Source organism: Cupressus sempervirens, chromosome 6 (genome assembly GCF_028749045.1).
Source record: "Cupressus sempervirens isolate cs-2001-9-10 chromosome 6, ASM2874904v1, whole genome shotgun sequence".
NCBI classification, from domain to species: Eukaryota; Viridiplantae; Streptophyta; class Pinopsida; order Cupressales; family Cupressaceae; genus Cupressus; species Cupressus sempervirens.
In genome coordinates, this window is record NC_143123.1 from 39,077,246 (window position 1) to 39,089,744 (window position 12,499).

The 12,499-nt window shown below is 34.0% G+C and overlaps 1 protein-coding gene across 1 annotated transcript; it reads left to right on the forward strand.

Annotated features, from left to right (window-relative positions):
• Positions 1-9,850: 9,850 nt before the first annotated feature.
• LOC149551000 (uncharacterized) lies at positions 9,851-10,822 on the forward strand. Its single transcript, XM_089790037.1, has 2 exons — positions 9,851-9,965; positions 10,275-10,822. Exons 1-2 carry the CDS (start codon positions 9,851-9,853, stop codon positions 10,820-10,822), a joined length of 663 nt encoding a protein of 220 aa, XP_089646163.1.
• Positions 10,823-12,499: the final 1,677 nt, after the last annotated feature.

A 12,499-nucleotide genomic window follows, 5' to 3' on the forward strand; every position in this document is an offset into this window, starting at 1 on the left:
AGATTATAACCTTAATTTCACTAGGTGTGGCTTTCAAATTTTAACTAAGACAATTAAGAGTTGTTCCTAACAATGACAATTGTGTTCCTACAAATAATAAAAAAATGACATATAATTATCAAATAATGTATTATATGATATTTCTTACTAAATATAGTACTTCAATTAAAAATATTGAATGTTGAGTTTATAGATACAAGATTGTGGAAGAACAAGAAAATGAAGAGTAATAACATTCTATATGAATTAACTAAAAATCTATCTTTTTATATATTGTAAAGAGTTTCAGGGTCCCTTCAAAAGCTATTTTTATATAGATCAAAACATAATTATAATGTATGAAATAATTGTAAGAAATTTAATAATTTTTTTCAAAAGAAAAAGAAAAAGTTAATCTTTAGACAATTAGATACAACATACATACATTATGTAAACTAGTTATAAATACTGAGACATCGTTAAAAACTAATTGGAATGTGTAGAACTTGTAATTGTGTGCTTAAGCTATCGCTTCTAATTTTTATATCACTTGATCAAAAGGTGGATTATTTAAATTTGTTTTAGATTTAAGTATTGAGTATTCTTGAAATTATATCCTTCCCTAGGTGATTCTTATATTGAATTATTTTCATCATTTAAGGTTTTACTCGGTTCATTCTTTCTAATGTAAACCTTGATTATGCATTATTGATGCATCCTATTCATGAAATTATTATCTATATTATATTTGAATATATTTTTAGATTTTTATATTTTGTAGTATTGGATTCTATCTTATTGATGGGAATGACTTGTCTATCAAAGTTTTATTTCATAAATATATGATTTTTTCTCTTTCACTTTAACTTTCTCCTTACATTTTTCTTATGACTTGGTGATAATAATGAAAATGAGAATATATATTTAACCTTTCCACACCTTTTACTTCCACCATGATACTTTAGCTTTAGCATCTTACCTTATATCTCCCATATGTCAACTTGATTCTTCCATGAGAAGTCTAGATATTAATTTAATTTTCTCTATCATTTTTTAACATTATATAAGTGATAGAAATATAATAAAGAATAATATATATGATATCACAAGAAGAAGAAGAAAATTGATTATGTGGTCTCTATTTATAGAGAGCTAGCATAATATGAACTTATAGTCATTATACAAAATAAACTCTGTAGACCCGTTTGGTTGTAGACATAGAAATTGAGAATAGGAATACATATTGAGAATAGGAATGGTTATTCCAATAAATAAATAAAATTGGAATGGGAATAAGCTCATTTTAGAGACAAAATGGGAATATGTATTCATATTTCCTATCTCAATTGGTGCACCAAACAAAAAATAGTAAACATATTCCTAATTTTTTATTCTTATTCCAGCAACCAAATGGGCCTTACACCTTAACCATTGCATTCTATGTGGAGGATGTGTGAGGGAAATACATGAAAACTATTATATGTTGATAGACTATAGACATGTCTTACATTCCTTCATTTTATTAGGAATGTGAAGATATGGGCACTTAACTCCTAGCAGATTTATAGAGACATGAGCAGCTTACACTCAGTACATAACACATTTAAAATAAAATAAAAACTCCTTATTTTTTACCATAAATGTTACAACATTCACAAATTCTAGTATAGATGTTATACCATTCATGCTAATCTTTCATTCTATGGTGTTTTCAGTATTTAGAATAATTTTTTGAACTTCTATTTATAAATTAAAATTTAATCTAAAATCATCAAATTTAGATGGAACATAAGGAATTCTATTATTTTCATGAAATGCTCTAAACATTAGTTCTAATATACTTAATTTCTAACATATTATAAATTCAAGTGTGTGAAACCCTTATATTTTCTCAATACCTCTGTAATGTCCCCACTTTAGTAGTTGTCCAGTTGTGTGACTGTTAGCCTTTTATTTTATTTTATTTTATTTATCCCACATTGCTTGTGAAAAGTGGTCAACCCTATGAAGTAGGAATAAAATGAGAGCTTATGGCTATTGTTAGGCGGGTTGAATATGAGAAGAAATTGGATACGTGAGTTACAGATCTATTCTTGGCATTAGAGGACATCTATCTTCTCTTGTGACATTCTAGACATCATTCCCTTAGGGATTGGCCTTTGGAATTTATTTCTATTAGCTTCATTAATAGGTAGCTTGGGTGCATTTCCAACTATAGGCAGATTGGGTGTTTTCTCATACCATTCTCATTCCTTTTCTGATACTTATGTCATTATCCAGGAATGTTTTAATGAGGGCCTTGGACTGATTGAAGGCAATTTTTACTGTACTAGCATAGTAGCATGGCATTATTCATATTATTGTAGCAGCAAGTTGGGAAATCATGACTGGAATAACATGTTATACTACTGGAGTAATTAGGTGCCCATTACAGTGGTATCAGAGCTATAAGTCCTATCATCCTATAGAGGTTTTATAGGGAATTTGGGATAGCTAGATCGAGGGAAAAGTGTTTGACAAAATGTCAAAACACTAAAATCAAAAATTAAAAGGGCTAAGCATTTATGTTTGAGCATGCGACAGGGGCTTTATAATTTTTGCAATACCAAAGCAAGACAAGGTAGGAATTTAGACTTGCAGAGTGAACAATCTAGTTAATCCATGCAAAGGGACATACAATCTTGTCATACAGACACAAAGGAGATATTGTTTGAACAAGACAATAGTATGGGTGACTGAGATGACAGGGATATAGAACTAGGCGGAGGCAGGAATACCCGTCCAAATTAGGAGGAGGTAATATTCAAATTATTACTAGGTACATCAGAGGAGGGGCAGTGTATGAAATAGGAGTATAATAGGTGAATGGATATGATGTTGCAGCTTATGGCTAGACAAATGGGCATCAATATTAATCCAGGTGATGCCAACAATGGAAACAATAACAATGGGGGAAATGATAACAATAGGGGCAATGATAATAATGGAGGCCAAGGAAACAACAACGGTCCTAAGAATAACATTAATGGTAATAATGTTCATCGCAAAAATGGGAATAATGTTGATAACTTTAGACATGTTGCATGCCCAGCTCAAATAGTGAGATCGAGACCTCTTCTACCCACCTTCCCACATAGGTATCCAATTTAACTAGTTAATGAACTACAAATTATCATGTTATAGGATTAGTTCAGGAGGGAGTAGGAGGCTAGTGGACCAAAGTTTCAAGAAGATATTTCCCTTAGAGATTATATGGATTTGAGGATGAGACACATTCCTAGATTAGGAGGGAGAAATCAAAACTTTGAGCTGAGAAAGAAAGTTGGGAAGCTTTTTTTACCTTATTGTGATGCTTTAAGGAAGATGACTACATGAGCTTGGGTGCAAAAGGTAGATGCATACCTCTATTTGAATCCTATGCCTAAGGAGGATGCTATCAAGTATGCGGCTAGTCATTTAGATGGTCCAACACATGAGCGGTGGCACCATGGCATGGTAACCCTAGGACATAATCAGATCACATCTTATGAGGAGTTCACTGAGAGACTAATAGAGAGATTTGATATTGAAGATCCTGAGTTACAGTTTAAGGAGTTGGCACAACTCAAGAAGAGGGGATTAGCTGAGATGTATATCAGTGAATTTTAGAGGTTAGCTATGTTGGTCACAGATATTTCAAAGAGAAGGTTAGTAGTTTTTTTTATGGATGGACTCTTAGATCCCTTGAGGGGTTGGGTCAAGAGGCATGACCCAGCTACATTATAGGAGGCTACTAAGAAGGCTCGTAAGTTAGCACCTTCTTCTTTTAGGAGTAGATTTAAGCATAGGGATTCATATATGAAAAAGGACAAGGAGAAGAACAAAAAATGTTTTCACAAGGATGCTTAGCCAAAAAGGGATAATAAATTGGATAATGACACCTTGAATGAGTTGAGGAAGAAGAAGCTATATTTTCATTGCAAAGAGCCTTGGGACTTATCTCATAAGTGTCCTATCAAGGCTAAGGTAAATCAAATGGAGTATTTCTCAGCAAAGGAGTCATAGTTAGAGAGGGAAGATCAACAGTCTGATTTAGACAAGGATAGCACTATAGAGAAGAGCAACATTCATGAGGATGGGAAGTCATTGGCATGATTAATGGGGGCTCAGAAGGCAATTACATTTAAGGTTAGGGGTATTATCCAGGGGTAAAAAGTGATCTCTCTCATTGACACTAGGGCTACACATAATTTCATAGATGCAAGATTGGTAGCCTAGAGAGGTTTACAGACCAAGGAGCATGTCAGGTTTAGAGTCATGGTAGCTAATGGTGACAAATTATTATGCACTTCAAAGATACCTAATCTTCACATCAGGTTTAGAAATGGCTATGAGTTGGAGGATGAGTTCTATGTAGTAGACATGGGAAACTATGATGTCATGCTCAGCATGACATGGATGGCCTCACTAGTCAACTTCACACTCAACCTAGCAAAATTGGAGATGAGGTTTCAGCATGAGGGTAGAACTATTGTACTTAGAGGACTTTTAGACAGGAGCTGCAAAGTAATCTCCTTAAGGAGAATGTAGAGACTATTTCAAAATGATGATGTAGAGTGGGTAACAGAATATTTTACTATGTCAGCCTCATATGAACCATAGGTGAAGAGTCATTTAGTAGATATCCATGAGATACTTGATAGGCATGCTAAATTTTTTGGCAAGATTCCACATGTGTTTCCTCTTGACAGAGGGATGGAGCATGTTATTGAACTTGAGGAGGGAGCCAAACTAGTTATGATTACTCTCTATCATCACCCTAAGAAACACAAGGATGAGATAGAAAAGGTGATTAAGGATTTATTAGAGATGGGGTATATCAGGCCTCATAAGAGCCCCTTTGCTTCAACAGTAGTATTGGTAAAGAAGAAGGATGTGATGATGCACATGTGCATCGATTATAGGACATTAAACAAGAAGACCATTAATAATAGATATCCCATCCACAAATAGATGAGTTGAGTGATGAGTTGCATGGTGCATGCTTTTTTATGAAGATTAATTTGCGGTCAGAGTATCATCAGATCAAGATGAGGGTGGAGAACATTGAGAAGATAGCTTTTCGATGTCACTATGGCCACTTCAATTTTTTGGTGATGCCATTAGGGCTAACTAACTCCCCTTCTATGTTCCAGAGTTGCATAAATCAAGTATTCAGGGGGTAGCTTAGGAGATTTGTCCTGATTTTCTTTGATGACATTTGGTCTTCAGTAAGACTTGGGAAGAGCACTTACAACATCTTGAGATGGTGTTGTCCATTTTGGAGAAAGAGTCACTTTATGCCAAGGAATCTAAGTGTAAGTTTGGGTTGACTGAGTTACTATACCTTGGGCATATCATCAACGCAGATGGAGTTTGGGTAGATACTAAAAAGATTAGAGCTATTGTTGATTGGCCTACTCCTACAAACCTTACACAAATTAGCCTCTATGGGTTTTATAGGAGATTTATTAAGGGATTTTTACAGATTGCTATGCCCTTGACAAAACTTACCAAGAAAGGGGCCTTCGCATGGATAGGGGCAGCTCAAAGATGCTTTGATCATTTCAAGAAGGTGATGTCATCATGTCTAGTATTAGCTCTACCAAATTTCATGAAGCTATTTGAGCTTCATTGTGATTTGTTAGGTGATGGGATTGGGGTAGTCTTGATGTAGGAGAAGCGTCCCATTGCTTTTGAGAGTAGGAAACTCTATGGAGTGGAGAGGAGCTATTCTATCTATGATCAGGAAATGTTATCTATTATGCATGCATTGGCCAAGTTTTGGTCCTACCTAATTGGGGGGAAGTTTTCTATCAAGACTGATCACAATAGCATCAAATACTTCATGAGTAGAAGTAGATTACAAAGTTACAAGCTTATGACTTTGACATTGAGTTTGTGAAAGGTGAGAAGAATGTGGTGGTAGATGCTTTATCTAGGAGACCTCATATTTATGCTCTAGCTGAGATTACAGGAGATTGGAGAAATAATATTATGACAAAGTATGTGAGGGACTCTTGGGCTTCTAAAGTGATTGTAGGCACCATACAAGATGATCATTATGTGGTGATGGATGGATTGATCAAATTCCAATGTAGGATATATTTGAATCCTTCATCACAGTTTAGGGAGGTAATAATGAAGGCATTTCATGATGCACCTATAGCTGGACTTCCAGGGGTCTTTAAGACCTATAGGTAGATTTCTGAGTGGTTCACATGGAAAGGGCTCAAGGATGATGTTTAGAAGCATGTCAAGGAGTGTGTAGTTTGTCAATAGAATAAGGGAGAGCACACATATCCTGTGGGTTATTACAGCCTTTGCCCATTTTGGATAGGAAATGAGATAATATTTCTATGGACTTCATCACTGGGTTACCATGAGTATAGGGGAGAGATTGCATATATGTGGTAGTTGACTGGCTAATGAAGCTTGCTCACTTCTTTGCTATTCCATCCACTTACACAGCAGCACAGGTGGTCGATCTTTTCTTTAGATAGATATTCAAGTTACATGGGCTACCTAGTTTCATTGTCAATGATTAGGATAGTAAATTTATGAGTTCTTTTTTGTAGGAATTATTTGGGTTGTGTGGTACAAATCTAACACCTAGCACTAGTTATCATCTATAGACAAATGGGCAGATAGAGATTGTGAATAAATGGGTGGAAGGATATCTGAGGAACTATGTGACTGCATAATGGAGGGCTTGGGTCAAATGGCTACATATGGGAGACAACTATTATAACACCACTTATCATATGTCTATCAAGATGACTCCATTCATAGCAATGTATGGTTATGAAGCACCTAGTTTCATTGATCTAGTTTTGGGGGATAGTAGAGTGCCCAAAGCAAAAAACTTCTTGCAAAAAAATTAGGATATTTTGAGGGTGCTCAAGGAGAATATACAACAATCCCAAAATCAATAGAAATTGTATGTTGACTAGTATTGGATAGAGTGTAGCTTTGAGGTTGGGGATATGGTTTACTTGAGGCTAAAACCATACAAACAGTCATCACTCAAGAAGAATAGAGTAGAGAAGTTGAAGCCTAGGTTTTATGGTCCCTGCAGAGTGATTCACAGGGTGGGTGAGGTTGCCTACGAGATTGAGCTTCCAGAGGGTAGTCAGGTTCATAATGTGTTTCATGTGTCAAGACTTAAGAAATCCATCGATCAGAGAGTTGTGCCTTTTGAAAATTTGCCACCATTAAATGAGGAGGGGAAGCTCCTATTGACTCATGAGACTATTCTAGATACTAGGGAGAGGACTCTATGGAACAGGGTGATTAAAGAATATTTAGTCAAATGGAGAGACCTACTAGAGGAAGATGCTACTTGGGAGATTGAGCAAGTGTTGTAGCAAACAAGACTAAGATTGCTTGAGGAGAACCAATTTTGAGGGGGGTAGACTGTAATGTCCCCACTTTAGCAGTTGTCTAGTTGTGTGACCATTAGCCTTTCTTTTCTTTTCTTTTTCTTTTTTTTTATCTTACATTGCTTGTGAAAAGTGGTCAACCCTATGAAGTAGGTATAAAAGGAAAGCTTGTGGCTATTAATAGGAAAGTTGAATATGAGAAGAAATTAGATATATGAGTTATGGATCTATTCTTGGCATTAGAGGACGTCTATCCTCTCTTGTGACATTCTAGATGTCACTCCCTTGGGATTTGGCCTTTGGAATTCATTGCTATTAGCTTCATTAACAGGCAGCTTGGGCACATTTCTAGCTACAAGCAAATTGGGTGTTTGCTCATACCATTCACATTCCTTGTCCAATACTTATGCCATTGTCGAGGAATGTTTTAATGAGGGTCTTGGACTAAGTTTACTATACCAACACGATAGCATGGCACTATTTATATTACTGTAGCAGCAAGTTGGGAAATCATGACTGGAATAGCATGTTATATTGTTGGAGTAATTAGGTGCCCATTACAACCTCATAATGAACCAAATTGAACATAATGAAAATCTTAAATTTAATAAACTCTCCTCCTTATTCTTACATGAATTTGAAGATAGTGGTTCATCATTTAACCATATCATTCACTTACCTCTCAACTTATATATTTATTCACAAATTTATTACAGTGTAAACTTCAAAATAGATGATAAAGACAATGTATTATGACATGATCAAACTTATAATTTCCTCTTTGCAACAATACTTCATTCTGTCTTTCTCTAACTACAGGCTCTTTTCATCATCAGTCTAATAGAACTCACATACTGCTCTGACAACAAATATGCTAAATCAAAAGATAAATTTATTGATTGGTTAAAATTGATTACATTATCTCTATTTTTAATACAAATTAAATAGTATCAAACAAAATAAACTCTAAACCTTAACCAAAGCATTTTACATGGATGGCATGTGAGAGCAGGTGGAAAAATATGACCACTCTTAAACATCACATACTAAGAGAAAATTAAGCTTGGAAAAAATAAGTCAACTTTGACTATTTAACACTTTTACTCTTGGAATGAATCTTAGTGTGTGGTGTTTTAGCCGTCCAAAAAATAGTCACCAAAAATGTGTGAATAAATTTAGTAGACCAATTACATGTATACTATCATAACTATTATTTTGTTATCTTTATTTTATCAATTAATTAGATGATTTTCCCCCCAATTGTTTTAACACTTTGGGTTGTTCTGAATTAGAATGAAGATAGTTTGAAAGAAAAAAAATTCTAAAGAATTTGAATTAGCTTGTGAAGAACCTAATTCTAAAGAATCTTAATGAACTTGTGAAAAAGCTAATTTTAACTATCTCAATAGTTGTCCTCCCAACTGTTTCAATAGTTGAGACTCTATATTTTTTTCATTTTCAAATAGTAAATGTCTTTATGCACTTGAATAATATTTAAACCTATTATTTGGGCTTTTTACAATGGTATCAGAGCCAAGTTGCAAATTTGTAGAAAAATTATGGGCTCTTGAGTTTTAGTTTTGCTTATGAAGTTAATAATTTTGAAACTTTTATTTAGCACAACCTAGAATAAAAAATTGAATTTAAATTGAACAATAAGTTCTAATGCATTATTTGATTTCAATTTTTGGAATAGATCTTTTGATAAAGAAAATTATCATGAAGGATTTCAAAGAGTTAGAAATACTCTTATTTTTTATGATTTATGGGATGATTTTTGTAAAATAATAATGAAGTAAAGATCTAAAGCATCCTACATGCTCATGCTCTCATTGCTTCCTCGGTCGGTGAAGAGGTAAGTATACATATAATATCTTTTTTATGATTGTATTCCCAAATTTAAAGAAACTCAAATTTATCATTCTCATTTAGATCTTGAAAGAATTCAATTGTTAATTAAGTTATTCAACTTAGAGATGAAAGATAACAATCCAATGAAGTTAGCCTCTACCTAAAATTAGAGATCTTTTTCATGATATTGAAGCAGTTGGTGCAAAAAAAATATCCACGTCTCGCTACTTTTATTAAAGAAATACATAATATTTGAAAAACTTGGGGAGAAAATTGAAAAGAAGAAAAAATCCTTTGGGAAGAAGGCATCACTTACTAATGTTGAAACTTTGTGTCTTGCATAGAAAGGGAAGACATCCAAATATTAATCTTCTAGACAACATACTAGCAATAGAAACTATGGAAAAAGACAATATAGAAAAATTGATCATGGTGACAGACAACTACTACAACATCATGGTGACAGACAACTACTACAACACTAGCATGGGTAAGGCCATAATAATGGTTCCCACTTTTCATCACAAAGAAATTAGATGAAAAGTGGGAAAATTGTCTTCTAGGGGTTCGAATGAAGCCTACACTTTGAATGAAGCCCCCCTAAGGCTATGTTTGAAGTCATGGCCAATTGGGCTTCACTCAAAGCCCTAGGATTTGTTCGAAGCCCCTTGTACCAATTTCCACAAGGGGCTTCGAACGAAGCCTTAGGGCATCGAGTGAAGCCCCTGTGGCTAGGTGGCCGAAAAGTGGGCCAAGGGGCTCTATTCAAACCCCCCTAGGGCCACCCATATAACCCCTAAGGGGGTTTCAAATGAAGCCCCTTTTTTTGAAGCCTCTAAAAGGGCTTCATTCGAAGGTCCCAAAATTGGAGTTTTAAAAACTTACTAAAATTTCTATCAAATTTTTCCCTTTTTAGGGCATAAACAAGGGCTAAACAAGTCCATATTCTAAAACTAAATATAGAAAATTGTTGTACTCTAAATAAGCTTTCCAATGACTATATTTTTAGTATATATTATTTTTATCATGATGTTTTATTTTTAGTGCTTTCCAAATCTTTCTTTCTCACCAGTGCCAACCCCAAACCTCTCTTGTCTCCGCCCACCTTGAATGTTGCCCTTCCTTTTGTTGATGGTTTATCCCAAAAGATCGCCAAAATCTTGTCCAAAAAGGGGCTCAGGGTGGCCTTCAAGCCCCTATCCAGGGTCCGTAACTATGTGCCCCCTCTTAAGGACCCCAGGGATGCTCTTCTTGACTCAGGAGTCTACAAGATTGTTTGCTCTTGTGGTGTAGCCTACATAGGAGAAACGGGTCGCTCATTCCAGACTAGAATTAGGGAGCATGGTGCAGACATCAAACATGATAGGGTCCATAAATCTGCACTGGCAGAGCACTCATCTGCTACCAAACACCATATTTGTCTCGAGAGCACCCAAATCCTTGTTAAGGAAGATAACTACTTCAAGAGAAAGTTAATGGAAGCCATTGAAATTAACCACCACCCGCTGAATCTTAATCGAGAGGATGGTTGGTCTTTGAGCCAGTCTTGGCAACCATTATTAAGTTCGCTGGATAGGCGTCACCGTCCTTGAGTGTCCCCCGCTCCCTATCCTCTCTCCTCTCTTCTTCGTTGGTCGGGCTCGCTCCTCTGCCTCTTGTGTTGCCTTTCCTTTATGTCATGTCTCTCCCCCTTCTTGTTCTCCGCCATAACCTCCCCTGTCTTATCCTCTCTTTTCTTAGTTCCTCCTCCCTTCTTTCTTCGTTCGTTTTTTCTTGCCTTTTTTATTTTATTTTTTGTTTTTTTTGTTCTTTATGTTTGGGGTCTCTTCTCTTTATCGTTGTCGCGCTCCTTGTTTCTTTTCTTCTTTGCATATATATATATATATATATATATATATATATATATATATATATATATATATATATATATATATATATATTCATTTTCTTCGTTATAATGGTATATTTATTTCTATGTTTTAGTTGCTTTCTTGCTTCTTTCTTTTGTTTTTCTCCCTTAGTAGTTTTTTTATTATTTTTCTTTTTGTGGTTCTTTTTGTTTGGTGCAATTTTTTGCTTCGTACCCCCTTCGCTTCTTCTCCTTTTATTTTTTGTATTTATTTATTTATATATATTAATTCATTGCTATAATAGTATTAATATATATTATCATTTCCTCCTTAGTATTAATATTTTTTTTGTAGCTTTCACAGTTTTTTATTATTTTTTTTGGCACCTTTAATAGGTCTAATAGCCAGTATTAATATATACATTAGTACTAGTCCATACATCATATTTTATATTAATATATATAGTTTTAGAGCTATAATATTATATATTTCATTATTATTTTTCGCCTTAGTTGCATCTGTAGGGGTATTTTTTGTTTATTTATATTATTATCATTTTGCTTTTTTCTTTTCACTGTACAGGATTAATTGGCGATATATATATATATATGTATATGTATATATATATATATATATATATGTATATATATATATATATATATATGTATATATATATATATATATATATATATATATATATATATATGTATATATATATATATATATATATATATATATATATATATATATATATATATATATATATATATATATATAGTTTATATTGAATCCTTTTTTTAGCGCTTTGAGTTTCCTTTTTTGCGTGCTTTTGCCTCTCGATTGTTTTGTTCTTTACCTATTTTTTCTCTATTTCTTTACAAGGGAGGCTCATGCACTTGCTCTAGTTTAGGTTCTTATTTAGTTTCTTGTTTTCTATTTCCTAGGGGTATTGTCTATTTTAACTCCTTTTTTAGTCTTTTGTCTCCCATGGGTCCCCCCCCCCCTTTTTTAGCTTTTTCCTTTTATTTTATTGTCTTCTCCTCTATCCACCTCCCTTCCTTCCAACTTTTTCCCTTATTAACCCCTAGACTGGCCTGATCTGCTCACTTTTTCATTCTTGCATTCTCTCATCCTGATGATGGATCACAGAGTGTGATCCGAAACGTTGATGCTAAAAAAACGAACACAATCAAATACAGAAGCAAAATTAGAAAGTCTAATGGATTGTGGAAACCTTATCAAATTAAACATAAGTAGTCTGGTCATTTCACAAATCTTGATTTGAAGCTCTGGGAAAAATAGATAATGAGAAAATTTAAAATTTAAAAAATATGTCCATCAAAGGTATGTGTGTTACCTTTATAAAAAATCAAGAAAACTTTAATTTTGATAAATAGAAATCGAATTATATTGATAAAA

Bases quoted from the DNA above. Each gene is read 5' to 3' on its own strand.
- LOC149551000 (XM_089790037.1), top strand. From the start codon at position 9,851: ATGGCCAATTGGGCTTCACTCAAAGCCCTAGGATTTGTTCGAAGCCCC. The intron at 9,966-10,274 runs GTGGCCGAAAAG...TTTTATTTTTAG, and splicing joins AGTGAAGCCCCTGTGGCTAG to TGCTTTCCAAATCTTTCTTT.